At 56.9% G+C, this 20,277-nt stretch overlaps 1 protein-coding gene across 1 annotated transcript in view; it reads left to right on the plus strand.

The window, feature by feature from the left end:
- The window catches only part of LOC121468955 (uncharacterized), a 2,238,800-nt gene that overhangs the window by 166,428 nt on the left and 2,052,095 nt on the right, over nt 1-20,277 (plus strand). The window contains 1 exon segment of the mRNA XM_072920965.1: nt 8,492-8,501. Within this exon segment, the coding sequence (XP_072777066.1) occupies nt 8,492-8,501 (10 nt within the window).

Raw genomic sequence — 20,277 nt, forward strand, 5'->3', positions numbered from 1 at the left:
GAGACACATGGCTTTAACTTCTGGGGGAAGCGTTGGCACCTCTGCCAAGGAAAGGGATGTGAATTGATGGGCTGCTCTGCTCTGGAACATTAAGCAGATCACACTCCCACTGCAAAGTGCCATTGTCAACATTAAACCCTCTTGTTAATAGCCCACTGCTTTGGGTTTTTTCTGTTTGTTTTCATTATCAAGTGTATCTACAGATAACTGCAAGGAAAAAACCCAAACTGCAGAACAGTGCCGAGAAGGGTCTCCCTCCTAAATAGCCTCTCAGGTAGCTGCTGTAAGCTCTCCTCTCTCCATAGGTAGGAAGCAGAAGTGTGGCTGTCTTAACCCATCTCCAACACCATTACAGACAGTAGATGATGTTTTTAAAAAATGAATTATTTGCTATGGGATTCAGGAGGAGATTGTGTGTTTTGGTGCTGCTTGACATGCTGACAAGCAGGGGAAAAATGTTGCCCTGTAAACTTGGCTGTCTCTGTTGATTGAGAGATGTCTTATGGAAAGGTACTAGTCAGTGTAAACCCCAGGATACCCAACAAAGAGAGATTTCAATAAATATAGAGAGCCATTAAAGCAGCTCACCCTCTCTTCACAGGCTCAGGTGTAAAGAGAGATGCTACCTATGCATTTCTGTTGATCTCCATGCTAAACAAAGCCACAAGCACATGGAGCAAGTAGCATTTCAGATATCACCATGTTCCTTTCAATTAGCCTGGAAAACCTGTCCAGGGCTGAGCCCTCTCCCACGGAAACTCCAGTTTAGCATCACTGACACAGAGAGACAGATATTCCCTCCATTGTGCATTTGGGGTGGATTTTTTCCCCCCACTATGCAGAACAGGTGAACAACTTTCTTCTTCTTAGGCATTTACAAGACTTTTTAAAGATCAAAGCAACCAAGCAACCAGGTAAAACAAACTGCACCTGCCAGCCTGTTGGACCACTGTAAAATTCAGTGCTGGAAGGGACTTTCTCCAGAACAGTCTCCTGGCCTTCACAAGGCATTCACCTTAGTCTTCCTAATGACCTCTCTGCATGTAGCTCTATTGGCAGAGCAAGGCTTGGGGAGCTATCAAGAGAAGGTGATGGTACAAATGTCCCCACCTTTGTAAATAAAATATCTCACACAATACAGGGCTGCCAATGGTTGGTTTTCTGGCTCTCACACATCTACTCCTCTTTTGGAGGAAGCTGAGAGTGCAAAGGGAGCAGAGCCTGCAATGAATCCATCAGCTCAAAAGCAGGATTCTAAACTGGAGATAATCCTTGTCTTCTCAAAACTTTAACCTAAGGGAGCACAAAAGGAAAAGTAATCATCTCTTGTTGGTCAATCCCTTTGCTCAGTGTCGCAAATATCACAGAAAGAGAGGCCATCAGCACGGTTTGCTTTAGATCAGGAATAACTCCTGTTCCAGCCATTGCTGGGGGCTGTTAAGGCCTTCAGGTTTTTGATGGATTGAGGAAAGCCTTGACAATGCAGACAACTGCAGTGAAATAAGAGGCTGGCTCAAACATTAATGACCCACTGATTCTATGTGAGACAAAGAGATGATTGCACTGTCTGCCTTGGCAAGACCTCTCCCTTCACCGCCCTTGGTAGGCATCCCTTCAGTGACTGCAAGGGGCAGAGCTGGTCCCTCAAAGTTTTCTTCCTTCCCCCCTACTCCCAACTCCCGTCCTTGTCATAAAGAGTAGGAATCAAAAACAAGCCTGTGGCTTTGCTAGCATAGCAGAAGAAAAATCAATCTCCTTGTTGACCTGGTGAAAGAAAGGTGGAGTACCTGAAGTTCAGTTTTCCCATCTCCAGATGCCGCTTACACTGATAGGCAAACTTTCACAGAAGAAGGAGAGTAATCTGCAAGTGCTCTGCTGTAGTGTGGATTCATCTGTCCAACAGCAGCAGATAAAGGTGAAGGCAGCTCACTTCCACACCCACTCCCTAGTTTGCATCTAGAGAAAGTTTTGAAATTTGGGAAAGAAAAGAAGATAATTTGCAACCATGAAAAATGAGATAAAACAAAGCAGTCTAGGGAAAGGGAAATTGAGCAAAGCAAAAAAAACTGGCACATTTTTACCTGTTGATGTTGCTGTCACCAATGGGGCTTTTTATTCTCTTCAAGCCAGGCAAAACCTGAGGTGTAACCTCTCCTCCAGGGCTCGATATCCAGAGGAGTCACCTCAGGGAGCACGTGGCAGAGGTGGCCGTGATGCTGAGCTTTGGCTGGGAGTCCTCTCAGGAACACGACGGGTGTGGTGAGGCATCACGGAGCTCTTGGCTGCATCAGCTGCCCACCTGTGATTGCAGGGATGCTCAATTGGCAAAGAGTCACCCTTCCAGCGGTGGGATGCTTCATAAACTGCTGGAAAGTCTGGGAAAGAGGTCACAAACACTGCTGGGAAGGTCTGGGAAACACCTCAAAAGAAAAGGAGAAATTGGAAAGAAGAATAGAAAAGAAAATTTAAAAAAGGCAGAAAATTAAAAAGAAAGAGAAAAAAGGAGAAAGGGGGAAAGGAGATTTTGTTGCAACGAATGCCTGCTGCGAAATAGCAAGGCTGGAACTGCCCAGAATGCAGCGGAGACGCTCCGGAGCCCGCCGGGCCCGGCGCTGCCCGTGCGGCCGCCGCAGCGCGGTCCAACACCGCCTCTCACGGCTCCGCTGCTGCCAGAACCCGCTTTTGGGGGCCGCGCAGGCAGCTCCTGCCGCAGCCCACGGCACCGATTCCACCCTGTCACAGCTCCGACATCGCCGGGGCGCGCCCGTGTCCCACGGCGGCAGAGCGCAGCGGGGACCCGGCCAGCCGCACCCCGCAGTCACTCCCCGGCTGGAATTGGGGTAGGCGGGGTGGGCCCCTGCCCTGGGCCACTCATCACGGACACGGGGGCACTTGGAATCAGAGGGGCAGCCGATTACCCAGCCCTGGCTGCACCCTGCGTCCACACTGAGCCACCTTCACACCAGGTTTACACCCACATGAAAATCCCAGAAGAGCACCTCAGCACATCGACTGCTGCGGACGCCTTGCGTTCTCCTTGTTTTGACTTTGGCACAGACACTGGAAAGAGATGGTTTTACTTCTCAACATGGAAGAATTTCCATCGAGATGGAAAAAAACCATCGAGATGGCTTTAAGCCCAGGTAAAGCAGATAGCTGCCCAGAGCAGGTACCCTTGATAGATGACAAGGCAGCAGGTTTGCTGCCGCAGAAACTGTGAAAAGCTGAGCTGGATGGTGCCCCAAGACCCTTGAAGATGGCTCAGGGTGTGTAGGCAGCAGACACAGTTGGCATGGAAGGAAATAAAGAAGGATGGTCTCCCTGTCCCTTCAGTCTGGCAGTAAGGAGGGATGAGAGGTCCCCAGGGCATTTCTCATTCCTCTTCCCCAGAAGCTGATACGCCCTCTGGCCCAGGCATATCAACTGTGCCTGTACCAAACTAGGCATTTTCAGTTCAATGTAAGCAGCTTCTGAATTCACACACCCTGGGCTCCTCAAGCATTTTTATCTGCCCTCCTTACCCCACCCCCAAAACAAAAAAATGCAAGATCCTACTAAATATGGACAATGCATCCACTTTCTGTTGCAGAGCTCATGCACCTGAGCTGCAAATACAACTGGCTGGTACAAACATGAGCTACACTTACATTCTGACAGCCTAACAGCAACCCAGAAAGTTTCAGTCTATCCACTCCAGTTCTCTCTGGATCTGCATCTCACTGAACAATTTTGGCCCTCAACATTCACCTTTCTGTCGCAGACTTGTGGCCTCCAGCCCTGTTCCTTTCTACCTCAGCTGCCATCACTGTCCTGCTCCTCAGTGGTCCTGACTGGATGGTGCTTAAACCATGTCTTAACTGAGCATCACCAGTGAGCTGAGGACCAAGGCCTGGCAAAGCAGGAAAAATTACCAGCATGGGTTTGCTGAGAGACCAAGGTTTGCAGGACTTATCCCTGGTAAGAAAAATAAATGGTATGTGAAGAAATCAAAAGGTGATACTGCATTGCTCAGGGTTTTGTTCAATATTAGCTGCAATGCTACTGTGCAATGTGCTGGCAGTGGTAAGTAAATAGATTATGCACTAAGCTTTGTACACTAAATAGTCCATTACTGAATGTATATTTCTCAAATTAATCACTGACAGAAGCTAATGACATAGTCTCAAGCCAAGAGGCTTGAAATGGCTTTGCAGAGGCAACCAGTCTTGATCTCTACTGGCTGCAGAGTCCTCCTGCTCTTGTTTCTCCCAATAAAACCTATTCTGCAGGTGCAATTATTCAGTGGCTGGGGTTAACTCAATGCTCTAAAGGATGAAGGTAAGGTAATCGACTATATTCAGCTTGGTATTTCTTTTGCATGCTCTAGGATCATAATTACAAGACAAAATATTATCGCAGGAGGCTGAATTTAACAAGGTATCAGCCAAGGGGACAGGACTTTAGGTGCATGGGGATACTATGCTGAGTGGGACTGTTGGGGAGCCCCAGAAAAGATGCTAGGTTTATATTAGCTGATTTCAAAATCTCTGTCAAAATGTGCCATATCCCTGGCTGTCAATGTCATTCCTAACAACACAGGCTTTTCCCCTCTTCCACAGGCTGGAAAGAAACTGGCCCTTATCTTCTTCCTAACTCTAGCCTCCCCACCAGGGTCTGATCCAGAGCCCGCAGGTCCTGCTAATGAGAGCACTCATGGTGGGAATATGGACACTTACCTGCTCCAAGGCCTTCCCCAGCAGCAAGCTCAGGCTGCCAGGCCTATGGATCCTGGATCATCCTTCCCACTGAGACTTCCATTGGCACGGCTCTTCCATTGGCACATCTGCGCTCAGCTGGAACTACTCTGCTCACAGGGGCACTTGGCTCTTCCAAATTCTAGGGGCTCCAGGCTGCACAGCAAGATCTGCAACTCCACAGAGTTGTGGAACTGCACCTTCAGCACAGGCACCTCTCCAGCCTGATCTGCCCTCGTTCTGTGTGTGTGTGCACAGAACACGGCGTGGAAGAGAACAGCAGCAGGGGCCTGTGTGTCCCAGGGCCCGGGATTTGTGCGCTTCAGCTCCACAGAGATGCAGGTAAAGGGGAGAAACCAAACTCTTTATTAATGGAAGGGAAAGGGAAGGGATGAGATGGGGGGGAAAAAAGGGGATGGGCAGGGTCTGAGGGCTGGAGGGAAGGAGCTGTCAACAGGGAATGGAGAGGGAGCCGTCAACAGGGAGGGGGAAGGCAGCAGCTATGGGAGCTTGCAGCAGGCACAGCTGTGGCCAGCATCAGGTGTGCCTGGAGCTCCAGTGACATTGAGTCCTGCTGCTCTCTTCACTGTCTCCTGGTACTCTGCTTGGGACCCTGGTTCTCTGAATCCAGCAGATGACCTTAGTTCTGCACATCTTTGTCCAAATATTGCCTGAGTTTCCAGGTTAGTGGAGGATGGGCTGTCATCTTCGCTCATGTCTTCAAGGGCTGGAAGACATATAAATTACGACAGTCAGAGACCAGGGGCTGTGTGACATCACAGAGATCTGTGTAAAATCACAGGGGTTGTGTGACATCACAGGTCCTGTGTGACATCACAGATCCTGTGTGACATCACAGAACCTGTGTGACATCACAGGGGCTGTGTGACATCACAGAGACGTGCGTGTGACATCACAGAGAGATGTGTGATGTCACAGAGATGCCAGTGTGACATCACAGAGAGTTCTGTGACATCACAAAAAGCTGTGTGACCTCATAGGGTCAGTGTGACATCACAGTGATGTCCAAGTGACATCACAGAGAGCTGTGTGACAACACAGAGGTGTCTGTGTGACATCACAGAGACACGTGTGACGTCAAAATGTGTCCATGTGACGTCACAGAGATCTGTGTGACATCACATATATGTCTGTGTGACATCACAAAAATCTGTGTGACCTCACAGGGTCCGCATGACATCACAGAGATGTCAGTGTGACATCACAGAGATAACAGTGTGACATCACAGTGGCTGTGTGACATCACAGGGGCTGTGTGACATCACAGGAGGTGGTGTTAAATCACAGAGATGTCTGTGTGACATCACAAAAAGCTGTGTGACCTCACAGGGTCAGTGTGACATCACAGTGATGTCCAAGTGACATCAGAGAGAGCTGTGTGACGTCACGGAGATGTCAGTGTGACAGCACTAAGAGCTGTGTGACATCACAGAGATCTGTGTGACATCACAGAGATGTCTGTGTGACATCACAGAGAGCTGTGTGACATACAGAGATGTTCATGTGACTTCACAGCGATGTCAGTGTGACATCACCAAGATGTCTGTGTGGCATCACAAGAAGCTGTGTGACCTCACAGGTTCAGTGTGACATCACAGGAGTTTGTGTGACATCACAGAGATGTCAGTATGTCATCACAGAGAGCTTTTTGACATCACAGAGATGTCTGTGATATCAGAGGAGGTTGTGTGATGTCACAGAGTGGTCCGTGTGATATCACAGAGAGCTGTGTGACATCACAGAGATGTCTGTGTGACATCACAGAGATGTCCGTGTGACATCACAGATAGCTGTGTGACGTCACAGAGATAACAGTGTGACATCACAGAGAGCTGTGTGACATCACAGAGATGTCCGTGTGACATCACAGAGGGCTGTATGATCTTGCACCTTCTGGAAGATGGAGTGTTGCCCACTCTGTATTGCCTGGAGCACATGCAATGTTTGAAGTGCCAGCTCTGACATGGCACTACTGACATCCTCTGTCGGGCATTCAAGGGCTGCAAGAGAGAGGAACAGAGCCACGGTCAGATCCCGACTCTGCGGGGAGCCGAGGGGAGCCCCCCCTGCCAGGGCCATCCCAGCCGGCTCTTGCCATGGCCAGGAGGGATCAGGGACCAAGGGGATCAGCCCGAAGCTGCTGGCCACGCATCCCCCACGTGTCCCTGAAATCTCTGTGTGCTCTACCTAGGAGAGCAGAGCTCTCTGCAGCTGGGGCAGGGCTTGCAGCTCGCCCCGCCAGCCCCCGCTGTCCGCCCACTGCCCTGTCTCACCATTGCAGATCAGCTGGAGCTTTTCCTGCTGTCCCCTCAAGCTCCTTCCGGCCGTCCCTGGGAACACAGAGCCTGTCAGGCCCAGCGGCACAGCTCCCTGCCAGCAGCGCTGCCAGCCCTGTGCCCACACGCCCTCCTGGCCCGGCTCGTGGCTCACCCATGAACCTGACGGCGCCTCTCGCAGGGGCTCCTGTGGGCTCTGCAGGTAGGGCAGGGCCCGGCGCAGGTGCTCGGCCACGCTGCTGCTGTCCTCTGCCAGCTGCAGAGAGCGGCAGGAGGGTGCAGTTGGTTCAGGCTCAGCCCCTTGGCTGCAGCCCTGGTCAGGGGAGCAGCTGCCAGCCGCACGCCCTGAGCAGCGCGGTCAGGGGCTTCTCCAGCCTGAGCCTGGGGCTCGCTGAACCTCCAGGACTGATCCACCTGCAGCATCTGTTGGAGAGCCTTCCTGTGCAGGAATCTGGCTGAACAACGCAGCGTTTCCTGAGAAGCCTGGAGAGCAGCAGAGACGCGGAGATGGCCCCACAGCCCAGGGCGCAGGACCCGTCCCTGTGCCAGGGCCTGGAGGAGGCTGCAGCCTGCGAGGTGCCAGGGCAGGGGCAGCCCAGCCCCTGCCAGGGGAACAGCAGCAGCTGCCGAGTCCTCACCTCTGCCACTCGCTGGTTCTCATCATGGCAGTGGAAGGAGAGTGGCAGCAGGCTCTGGCACACGTGTGCCTTTAGGGCGTTTTTATCCTCTTCTGGAAAAAAATCAAGCATCTCTCGGAAGATTAACGTGGAGCACAACTTCACCTGGCTATCCTCCTGTATGAAAGGAAGGAAGAAAGACCTCAGCGTCAGCTGCTTCAGGCCCACCTGGGCACAGCCTGTAAGTGCACAGGGCACAAAGTGTGCGGGTAGCACCCACTGGCCGTGGCTGGAGTCGCAGAGCCTTACGTTGTCAAAGAGTGGCAGGAGCGCCTCAGCCAGCTGCAGGGCGAGGGCGCTGGTTATTGGGGCACCATTGCGGGGAAATAAACCCCTGAGGAAAACCGCGGTCATCCTGAGCATGACACTGTCATTTTCCTGCCGGAGCTCCACGAGCCTTTCATGCAGGCTCCACATCCTTATGGCCATCTACTTGTGGAACACAAGTGTGTGAAACACCATCCTGCTGCCACAGGGCCCAGGGGCCAAAGGCCTGTGCCAAAGCACTCTGGCAGCTGCAGCAGGAGGCAGGAGAGCTGGCAGCAGCTGCCTCAGTGCCCCAAGGCCAGCCAAGCCCCAGGGACTGCCTTCCCCAGCCCCACGCTGGCAGCACGGCTTCAGCCCCTGCGCTCTTCTCACCGAGGCACTGGTGGTGCCGAGCACCACGAGGCCTCTGAGTGCCAAGCGACGCCTCCCCCTGCACTCGCTCTGCAGGTTCTTTGACAAGAACTCCAGGACGCTGTCACGGCATTCACTCAAGTCCAGGCACTCGAGGACCTGAAAGGCACAGGGCAGTGACAGGGGACCGGCCGGCAGGAGCCCAGAACCGCACAGGGCCGGGCCCAGGCAGCAGCACAGGGCGCGGGCTCCGTCCCAGGCACTGCGGCCAAGAGAGGGCAGAGAGCCGGGAGGCAGCTGAGCGAGGCAGCGCTGGCCTTCAGGCTCACCTCCACAAGGAATGCCAGGGAGGGCAGCTCCCAGCGTGGCTCCTGTGTGCTGAGCAGCCGGAGCAGGTAGCGAGCGATCCGAGAGCACAAGGGGATGGAGACACAGGACATCTCCCTGGCAGGAGACAAAGTAACCAAGGCTGTGGGCCAGGGGGACAAACCTCTCCCAGGACTGACTCACAGAGGTCTGGTCTTTCCCCAGCATCCTGCAAGGGCCCCTGGGCTATTTGGGAGGCGGCTCCTTGTGGGCACCCTCCTCTCCCAGCCTTTTTCAGTCTGCTTGGCTGTCCCTCGGTGACAAGGCCCTCTGGCCCATGACCACAGGGGCTGTGTGGGGCACCCCAGGCACAGAGCACAAATGTCAGAGGCAGCAGTGTGAAGGGGGTCTCACCTGGCCAGCAGACCCACAGCACAGTGGTGGGTGTCAGCACAGAGCAGTGTGTCCCAGCCACACTTGCGTTCCAGTGCCACCACCACATCCTTGTGCTGCATTTGGCAGAGCAGGGACTTCAGGGTCCGCACTGCAAAGCTGTGTGCAGAGCAAAGCCCAGGTCACACTGGGAGCACTGGCTCCTGCCCAGGGATGTGGCAAGGACAGGAGGACTGGCATGGAGCACCTGTTTGGGCTGGTGGCAAGGCCGTGTTGCTGCTGACATCTCTTCCAGAAGGTATCGACCTCCTCTGGCATATCCAGAGTGCTGAAGAGCACTTGGAAGAGCAGATGGACAAACAGGCGGGGGAAATACACGGTCACCATCTGTGGGACACAGGGCAGCTGGAGGATCTTCCACATCACCACAGTTGCCTGCAAAGGACAAAGCCCCTCGAGACAGGGCTCAGTGCCGAGGTGTCCGTGTGGCAGGGCCCGAGCACGGGAGGGAGAGGCCCGGAGAGACGCAGGGGGAGCACCGGGCCTGGTGGCCCTGAAGCTGCCCCGAGGCCAGGTTTCAGCCCAGCACCTGAGGCAGGGAGACGCCGTGGGGGAGGGAGGATGGAGAGCTGCTGGAGGGGTGGCCTTGGGGCCAGCAAAGGCAGAAACTCACAGCCAGGGCAAGGACAGCCGTGTGGTCCCCATCGGAGGTGCACGTGCTGTGCTCTGGCCAGCTCCCCAGCACATCGAGGAGTTCGAGCATGGCCGGCTCTGCAGTCCTGGGCGAGCACATGATGCTCTTCCACATGGCCAAAGCAGCTCTGTGGGGTCAGAGCTCTGTCTCAGAGGAGTCTGGGACACAGCAGCGTGGCCTGGGCGGCAGCGGGGAGCTGAGCTGCTCTGCCAGCCCTGCCTCTGCCCACTGCCCCTCACTGGCAGCACGCAGGCAGCCCAGCCCTGTGGGGACTGGCCCCTGAGGGGCAGGGGGGAAGCATGGCAGCACGCTGGGGGGCTGGCAGGGGCCAGGGCTGGCAAAGGGAGCAGCCAGAGGGCCCTGGAATTCTCTGTTTGTCAGACACCTGGGACAGGCTGTACAGGGTGAAGGGCTGCTGAGCCTTGTGGACACGTGGGCCCTGTACCTGTCACACACTGGGGCCACACGCAGGAGAGCCATCACCACGTCAGAGGGCTGTGCCTCTGTCAGATCCAGGAGGGGCCTGTACAGATTGTACTCAGGAAACTCATTGGCCACGAGGATGTACCTCACCATGGCGGACACCTGGAGAAGGCACGGGAGACTTGGAAAGCTGCCAGAGGGAGGAATGTGCCCAGCTGCCCCAGAGAAGTGCTTCCCTTGCCACCACACTGCCATGGCCTCAAAGGCTTCCAGGGAGCAGCAGGCGTGGCTTGGGAGGCCAAGCAATTGCTTGGAGGAGAAAAGCCAGGCCACAGGCTGCTCACTTGCTTTGGGCTGGAAGGACCCTCCTGCACAAGCATATCCAGCAGGGCAGCACTGGTCTTGGTTTTGAAGATGGGAGAGTACGCTCTGACCACAGTGCCCATGACGCTGCTCTCTTCCCCCCGGATCCTCTTCATGAATTTGCAAACCATCTGTAGCAGAAGGGCAAGAAGCCCGGGATGTTGCATGGAGTGCTCTGAGCACAGTGCTGGGCTGAGCAGTGCCAGCAGGCCCAGCCCAGGTGGGGATGGCTGCAGGTACCTGCGCTGTTCTGCGGAAGCGGCCACGGGTGCGTTCCTGCTCTCGTGTGCGCTGCACGGCTGCACCTGGCAAAGAGCGAGCGCAGCCCGAGCTGAGGGGCTGCGGGAGAGGCCGGAGAACACAGCCCAGCCCTGCGCTGCCCAGGCAGGGACAGCCCCGTGACGCCCCAGGGCATGGAGCACGGCTGTGGGGTGTCTGCCCGGCCCCTATTCCATCCTGTCCATGGGCATGGCCCCAGGGGATGGGATGGGATGGGATGGGATGGGATGGGATGGGATGGGATGGGATGGGATGGGATGGGATGGGATGGGATGGGATGGGATGGGATGGGATGGGATGGGATGGGATGGGATGGGATGGGATGGGATGGGATGGGATGGGATGGGATGGGATGGGATGGGATGGGATGGGGCCAAGCTGGCTGCAGGCACCAGCCCTGTGACCCAGCTCTGCCACTCACCCTTCTGCAGTGGCTGGAACTGCTCCACCTCTTCAGGCTGCTGTGCTGGGGCAGCTCCAGGGCCTTTTCTCTCCTCCTTCCCCTGGCCAGCTTGGGCACGCTCGCAGGTCTGTGCTCTGCGTCACTGCCTGGATTCATGGCTACTTGCAGAAGGTGAAAAGGAAAAGGTCTGAGTCAGCAACTGCTGCAGTCGTGCCTTGAGGGCACCTGCAAGAGTGAAGTCTGGGCAAGGCTACAGGACAGCAAATCCTGCACTCTGGTCTTGGGGGCTCCAGCCACAAGGACAGGAGACTCCTGTCAAGGACAGTGCAAAGCAAATGCCACGGTCTGCCCTCGAGGGCAGCTGCAGAAGAGATGCCTCGGGAAGGCCAGGGGTCACCAAGTGCTCTGGTCTGGCCACAAGCTCACCTGCAGGAGTAATACCTCGGGAAAGCTCTGGGTCAGCAAGGAACATGTGCGCTGTGTGAGGGCTCCTCACAGCACCGCTCTCTCTGTCCTGTATCGTCGCGTGCACCAAGCACTGTGGAGTGGCCTTGTGACTGCCAACACCTATGCCACAGCATGTCACAAAGGGCCCTTGGATACCCTGTCCCGTTCCATTCCACGGTGGCCATGCTGCACCGTGTCACAAAGGGCCCTTGGATACCCTGTCCCGTTCCATTCCACGGTGACCATGCTGCACCGTGTCACAAAGGGCCCTTGGATACCCTGTCCCGTTCCATTCCACGGTGGCCATGCTGCACCGTGTCACAAAGGGCCCTTGGATACCCTGTCCTGTTCCATTCCACGGTGACCATGCTGCACATGTCACAAAGGACCCTTGGATACCCTGTCCCATTCCATTCCATGGTGACCATGCTGCACTGTGTCACAAAGGGCCCTTGGATACCCTGTCCCGTTCCATTCCACGGTGACCATGCTGCACCATGTCACAAAGGGCCCTTGCACGCACTGCCACCTGCCCTGGGGCCACCCCCAGCCCCCCAGAGTGGCCCAGGTTGGAAGGAATGCCTTGCCCCAAGTGTCTCAGACAGCCCAACAGGATCTTTAGGAACGGCTCAGACCATCAGCAAACGCTGCCCTGCTCTGCGGGCTCAGGGCAGCAGGAGCCCCCAGGGCTGCCGATGCAGCCGCGGCGGGAAGGGCACGGGGCCCTGCACAGAAGCTGGCACGGCCTCCTCGGGACACGTCCCACATGGTGGCCATCCTAAGCACGGCCGTGTGACACAGACCAGGAACGTGTGGGCCAGGGCAGGAATGCTGCTCTGAGCCTGGGGCCCGGGGAGCGCTGACATCAGCCGCTGATGCACAGTCCCCGCCGAAGCAGAGTTCCCCCGAGCCCTGGCAGCACCGGTGCCCGTCTGCTGCCCCAGAAACCTGTGCCCCAAAAGGGCTTCTCTGCCAGAGGGCAGCCAAACCTGGTGTGTGTTGCAGCATTTTTCAGAGAAAGAGGACATGAGTTATGAGATTTGAGGTACTCCAGTCTAGGCCTCAGATTTGGGCCTTGTGAGGCCTTCAAGCCTCTGACGCAGTTAGAAATTCAGAGCTTGTGGCGCAGAGAGAAATAGTATTAAGGTGTGACGGGGACCACTGGGCTGTCTGGGTGTGAATTAGTATACGTTTATAGTGTAAGGCTCAAGCCACTTTAAGGAAAAGGTAAACAATGTTAGCCTACCAATCAGAGTGCCTTTGTTTCTGTAAACTATGTAGAAGCTTATATAAACTACCATCTTATCTCGAATAAACGGAGAACGTTTGATTAACCACATTGGTTCAGATCTGTGTTTGTCTTGTCCAGTTTCCTGTTTTCCTGAGATTCCCTGGCTTTTGGTGTGCACTGGGGGCTGTGCTCCGTCCTACAGGGGATGTTGGTAGCAGCACCTGGAGCAACTGGTGGCAACTCTTGGTGCGTGTCAGATGTTGTTGCTCCTTCCCGGAATAATTCTTTCATGGAAGGGATTAGCAGCAGCACAGAAACACCAACAGCTACTCAACTTCACAGGACAAAGAGAATCCACCGAAACACTGTCATGTTTCCTTGTGCTTTTGTGTCTTTCTTGCACTCTGAAAGAAAAAGAATTGGCCCAAGCTCTGCTATTCAAATCTCCAGCTGCTGTGTGTCTTCCTGTGGCAGCTCACGTGCAAACACAACTGGCTGCCTGCTCAGCTCGGCACTGGACGGCCACAAACAGGGAGGGCCCTGGTGAACATCTCTTTGGTCTGGTGGGGCAGCGAGGGCACAGGAGACAAAGACTGCTCCTCCCGAGTTCATGGGGCAACAGAGAGATTTTATTTCCCACGCCCCCCTTTACACAGGGCATTGGAAAGACCAGGCCTGGAAGCTCTCATTGGTTTGAGCTCCACGCCCCTTCAGGTTCTGGCCCGTGAGGTGCCTGCAGTTTTGGGAGATATTCTCCACAGACTGCTGCAGCGTGGCTCGCTCTTCCATGGGCTCACAGGTCCTGGCAGGGCCCTGCTCCAGCGTGGGCTCCTCTCCAGGGGTTTGCAGGTCCCTGCCAGCTCCCTGCTCCAGCACAGGTTTCTCACGGGGTCGCAGCCTCCGCTCAGGCATCCCCCTGCTCCGGCACGGGCTCCTGCAGGCGCTGCAGGTGCATCTCTGCCCTCCGTGCCCTCCATGGGCTGCAGGGCCCAGCTGCCTCACCAGGGACTGCCCAGGGAATCTCAGGGCAATCAGCTCCAGCAGCTGGAGCAGCTCCTGCCCCTCCTGCCCTGCCCTGCCCTGCCCTGCCCTGCCCTGCCCTGCCCTGCCCTGCCCTGCCCTGCCCTGGGGGTGTGCAGAGCTGCTCCTCTCACATGTCCTCACCCTGCTCCTCCCTGCTCACAGTCACAGCTCCAGGATCACCCATTTTCTTTTTCTTAAATCTCTTATTCCAAAGGCATTACCACCATTTCTAACTGGGTCAGCCTTGGCCAGCAGCCGGTCTGTCCTGGATCCAGCTGGAATTGACTCTGTGGGACATGGAGGAGCAGCTGCTCTCACAGAAGGTGCTCCTAGAGCCCCTCTCTTACCAAAACCTGTCCATGCAAACCTGCTATAAGTATGGCAGGGTTTTAATTGCCACTATTAATTCTTATTATTTCTATTATCTCCATTTTTTGCTATTAATGGTACAGTTGTTATTATTATTACTAGTATTTTTAGTCTTTTGGACTCTATATTAATAGTGGCTAGATTAGAACTGGAAACAAAGGTACTTCATTGCAAGTAGCAGTTAGAGTTTTGTCAGCCTCTTGCCCTGCCCTGTTCTGTGTCATTGCTGTGTGTGAAGCTGCTGCTGCCAGGCCTCCCTATTTCCCTGGTTTGGGAAATTCCATGGCATTGCTGACATGTCAGAAAGAGAGGGCTCATTCCGTTCAAATGGATTTCCTGAGCACTTCTAGTCCCAGTGTTGGAAGTTTGTTTTCTAACATTGTTGACTTTCTCAGCTTCTGTTAATATTTGTGATTTTATACCAAAATGTTCTTGGATGTGATTGTGCAAGATTCTCTAATCAGCTTTCAGTTTGCGGGGAAGGGAGGAGCCGCAGGGGCGTTCCGAGCGCTCCTTCGGGGCAGCATTTTGTCCCGGGCCGGGGAATTCCCGCGGGCCGGGCGGGCCGGGGCCGTGCCGAGCGCCGCCGCCTTTCCCGGGAGCCGCCGGGCAGAGCTCTCCGCTCGGGGCTGTGAAAAACACCTTCACTCCCCTGTGAAAATTTAAAGAGTTTAATGCAGGACAAGAGGAGACAAGGGCCAGAGAGCAAAGGTTGTTAGGGCCGGGTGCATCTCGGCACTGAGCCAAGAGCACTCGGTTATCTCCGGAGATACCCCTTGAATACCTTTCCCTTACACCAGCCTGTTGCATATTCATAGCCCCTTATGCATAGTAAACTTTTTTCCCAACCTAGTTTACATATTCCAAGAACTGTTTAGCAGCGCTCCCCGGGTCTCAGGGTAAGAGCAGCATTCCTGCCCTGGCCCACACGTTCCTGGTCTGTGTCACACGGCCGTGCTTAGGATGGCCACCACATGGGACGTGTCCCGAGGAGGCCGTGCCAGCTTCTGTGCAGGGCCCCGTGCCCTTCCCGCCGCGGCTGCGTCGGCAGCCCTGGGGGCTCCTGCTGCTCTGAGCCCGCAGAGCAGGGCAGCGTTTGCTGATGGTTTGAGCCGTTCCTAAAGATCCTGTTGGGCTGTCTGACACACCTGGGGCAAGGCATTCCTTCCAACCTGGGCCACTCTGGGGGGCTGGGGGTGGCCCCAGGGCAGGTGGCAGAGTGTGCAAGGGCCCTTTGTGACACGGTGCAGCATGGTCACCGTGGAATGGAACGGGACAGGGTATCCAAGGGCCCTTTGTGACACGGTGCAGCATGGTCACCATGGAATGGAACGGGACAGGGTATCCAAGGGCCCTTTGTGACACGGTGCAGCATGGTCACCGTGGAATGGAACGGGACAGGGTATCCAAGGGCCCTTTGTGACACGGTGCAGCATGGTCAGCGTGGAATGGAACGGGACAGGGTATCCAAGGGCCCTTTGTGACACACTGTGGCAAAGGTGTTGGCAGTGACAAGGCCACTCCACAGTGCTCTGTGCACGCGACGAAACAGGAAGGAGACAGCGGTGCTGTGAGGAGCCCTCGCACAGCGCACATGTTCCTTGCTGACCCGGATCTTTCCTGTGGTATTACTCCTGCAGGTGACCTCGTGGCCAGACCAGAGCACTTGGTGACCTCTGGCCTTCCCGAGCCATCTCTTCTGCAGCTGCCCTCGAAGGCACACCGTGGCATTTGCTTTGCACTGTCCTTGACAGGAGTCTCCTGTCCTTGTGGCTGGAGCCCCCAAGACCAGAGTGCAGGACTTGCTGTCCTGTAGCCTTGCCAAGACTTCACTCTTGCAAGTGCCCTCAAGGCACGACTGCAGCACTTGCTGACTCGGACCTTTTCCTTTTCACCTTCTGCAAGTAGCCATGAATCCAGGCTGTGACATAGAGCACAGACCTGCGAGTGTGCCCGAGCTGGCCTGGGGGAAGGAGGAGAAAGAAGGCCCTGGAGCGGCCCCAGCACAGCAGCCTGAAGAGGTGGAGCAGTTCCAGCCACCACAGCAGAGTGAGTGGAAGAGCTGGGCCACAGGGCTGGTGCCTGCAGCCAGCCTGGCCCCATCCCATCCCATGCCATCCCATGCCATCCCATGCCATCCCATGCCATCCCATGCCATCCCATGCCATCCCATGCCATCCCATGCCATCCCATGCCATCCCATCCCATCCCATCCCATCCCATCCCATCCCATCCCATCCCATCCCATCCCATCCCATCCCATCCCATCCCATCCCATCCCATCCCCTGGGGCCATGCCCATGGACAGGATGGAATAGGGGCCGGGCAGACACCCCACAGCCGTGCTCCATGCCCTGGGGCGGCGCGGGGCTGTCCCTGCCTGGGCAGCGCAGGGCTGGGCTGTGTTCTCCGGCCTCTCCCGCAGCCCCTCAGCTCGGGCTGCGCTCGCTCTTTGCCAGGTGCAGCCGTGCAGCGCACACGAGAGCAGGAACGCACCCGTGGCCGCTTCCGCAGAACAGCGCAGGTACCTGCAGCCATCCCCACCTGGGCTGGGCCTGCTGGCACTGCTCAGCCCAGCACTGTGCTCAGAGCACTCCATGCAACATCCCGGGCTTCTTGCCCTTCTGCTACAGATGGTTTGCAAATTCATGAAGAGGATTCGGGAGGAAGAGAGCAGCGTCGTGGGCACTGTGGTCAGAGCGTACTCTCCCATCTTCAAAAACAAGGCCAGTGCTGCCCTGCTGGATATGCTTGTGGAGGAGGGTCCTTCCAGCCCAAAGCAAGTGAGCAGCCTGTGGCCTGGCTTTTCTCCTCCCAGCAATTGCGTGGCCTCCCAAGCCACGCCTGCTGCTCCCTGGAAGCCTTTGAGGCCATGGCAGTGTGGTGGCAAGGGAAGCACTTCTCTGGGGCAGCTGGGCACATTCCTTCCTCTGGCAGCTTTCCAAGTCTCCCCTGCCTTCTCCAGCTGCCTGCCATGGTGAGGTACATCCTTGTGGCCAATGAGTATCCTGAGTACAATCTGTACAGGCCCCTTCTGGATCTGACAGAGGCACAGCCCTCTGACGTGGTGATGGCTCTCCTGCGTGTGGCCCCAGTGTGTGACAGGAACGGGGCCCACGTGTCCACAAGGCTCAGCAGCCCTTCAGCCTGTACAGCCTGTCCCAGGTGTCTGACAAGCAGAGAATTCCAGGGCCCTCTGGCTGCTCCCTTTGCCAGCCCTGGCCCCTGCCAGCCCCCCAGCGTGCTGCCATGCTTCCCCCCTGCCCCTCAGGGGCCAGTCCCCACAGGGCTGGGCTGCCTGCGTGCTGCCAGTGAGGGGCAGTGGGCAGAGGCAGGGCTGGCAGAGCAGCTCAGCTCCCCGCTGCCGCCCAGGCCACGCTGCTGTGTCCCAGACCCCCCTGAGACAGAGCTCTGACCCACAGAGCTGCTTTGGCCATGTGGAAGAGCATCATGTGCTCGCCCAGGACTGCAGAGCCGGCCATGCTCGAACTCCTCGATGTGCTGGGGAGCTGGCCAGAGCACAGCACGTGCACCTCCGATGGGGACCACACGGCTGTCCTTGCCCTGGCGGTGAGTTTCTGCCTTTGCTGGCCCCAAGGCCACCCCTCCAGCAGCTCTCCATCCTCCCTCCCCCACGGCGTCTCCCTGCCTCAGGTGCTGGGCTGAAACCTGGCCTTGGGGCAGCTTCAGGGCCACCAGGCCCGGTGCTCCCCCTGCGTCTCTCCGGGCCTCTCCCTCCCGTGCTCGGGCCCTGCCACACGGACACCTCGGCACTGAGCGCTGTCTCGAGGGGCTTTGTCCTTTGCAGGCAACTGTGGTGATGTGGAAGATCCTCCAGCTGCCCTGTGTCCCACAGATGGTGACCGTGTATTTCCCCCACCTGTTTGTCCATCTGCTCTTCCAATTGCCCTTCAGCACTCTGGATATGCCAGAGGAGGTCGATACCTTCTGGAAGGGATGTCAGCAGCAACACAGCCTTGCCACCAGTCCCAACAGGTGCTCCATGCCAGTCGTCCTGTTCTTGCCACATCCCTGGGCAGGAGCCAGTGCTCCCAGTGTGACCTGGGCTTTGCTCTGCACACAGGTTTGCAGTGCGGACCCTGAAGTCCCTGCTCTGCCAAATGCAGCACGAGGATGTGGTGGTGGCCATGGAACGCAAGTGTGGCTGGGACACGCTGCTCTGTGCTGACACCCACCACTGTGCCGTGGGTCTGCTGGCCAGGTGAGACCCCCTTCACACTGCTGCCTCTGACACTTTTGCTCTGTGCCTGGGGTGCCCCACACAGTCCCTGTGGTCATGGGCCAGAGGGCCTTGTCACCGAGGGACAGCCAAGCAGACTGGAAAAGGCTGGGAGAGGAGGGTGCCCACAAGGAGCCGCCTCCCAAATAGCCCAGGGGCCCTTGCAGGATGCTGGGGAAAGACCAGACCTCTGTGAGTCAGTCCTGGGAGAGGTTTGTCCCCCTGGCCCACAGCCTTGGTTACTTTGTCTCCTGCCAGGGAGATGTCCTGTGTCTCCATCCCCTTGTGCTCCCGGATCGCTCGCTACCTGCTCCGGCTGCTCAGCACACAGGAGCCACGCTGGGAGCTGCCCTCCCTGGCGTTCCTTGTGGAGGTGAGCCTGAAGGCCAGCGCTGCCTCGCTCAGCTGCCTCCCGGCTCTCTGCCCTCTCTTGGCCGCAGTGCCTGGGACGGAGCCCGCGCCCTGTGCTGCTGCCTGGGCCCGGCCCTGTGCGGTTCTGGGCTCCTGCCGGCCGGTCCCCTGTCACTGCCCTGTGCCTTTCAGGTCCTCGAGTGCCTGGACTTGAGTGAACGCGGTGCTGACAGAGTCCTGCAAATCTTGTCAAGGCACCTGAGGAGCGAGTGCAAGGAGAGGCGTCACCTGGCGCTCAGGGCCCTTCTTGATCTCATCAAGGATCCCTGGATGGTGAGAAGGGGGCAGGGGCAGAGGCTGCGCTCAGGAATGCAGTCACTTGGGCTTAGCTGGGCTTTGGGCGCTGGGCCAGCTGCTCCCAGCTCTCCTGCCTCCCGCTTCAGCTGCCCAAGTGCTTTGGAACAGCCCTTTGGCCTCTAGGCCCTGCAGCAGCAGGATGGCATTTCACAGACTTGTGTTCCTCACAGAGAGAAAAAATGTGGAGCCTGACTGAAAGTCTTGTGGAGCTCCTGTGGGATGCAGATGGAGAGACAGTTAGCATGACAGCCATGCTCCTCAACTTTATCATCTTGGACAAGGACATGCTGATAGCCAGCCCCATCACACTGCAGCTGGTTGAGGCGCTCCTGCCACTCCTTGACCACGTAAGGCTCACTGCCCCCAGCCACGGCCACTGGCTGCTGCCCAGACACTTTGTGCCCTGTGGATTTGCAGGCCTGCACCAAGCTGAGCTCCGTGCAGCCGATGCTGGGGTCTTTTTTTCTTCCCTTCATACAGGACAATAGCCAAGTGCAGCTGCCCTCCATACTGCTCTTCCAAACATGGATGACTTTTCCACAGGAAAAAGAAAAAGAGGCTCTGAAGACACACGTGCACCAGAGCCTGCTGCCACTCTCCTTCCACTGCCATGATGAGAACCAGCGAGTGGCACAGGTGAGGACTCGGCAGCTGCTGCTGTTCCCCTGGCAGGGGCTGGGCTGCCTCCTGCCCTGGCACCTCGCAGGCTGCAGCCTCCTCCAGGCCCTGGCACAGGGACGGGTCCTGCGCCCTGGGCTGTGGGGCCATCTCCGCGTCTCTGCTGCTCTCCAGGCTTCTCAGGAAACGCTGCTTTGTGCGGCCGAGTTCCTGAAGAGGAGGGATCTTGAAAAGCTGGTGAAGAACCAGGAGCTGTGGAAGTTCACCAAGTGGCTGGTAAGGAGGGCCGGGAAGCCGCAGCCCCAGCCTGGAGAAGCCCCCTGAGCGCGGTGCTCGGTGTGCGGGCTGGCAGCTGTGCCCCTGCCCGCTGCTGCAGCCCGAGGCCGCGCGGGCTCTGCTCCAGGCTCCTGCGGCCCGAGCCGGGTGCCCATGGAGCCCCGGCCCGGCGGGGCTGC

This window comes from Taeniopygia guttata, chromosome 34, assembly GCF_048771995.1.
Source record: "Taeniopygia guttata chromosome 34, bTaeGut7.mat, whole genome shotgun sequence".
NCBI lineage: Eukaryota > Metazoa > Chordata > Aves > Passeriformes > Estrildidae > Taeniopygia > Taeniopygia guttata.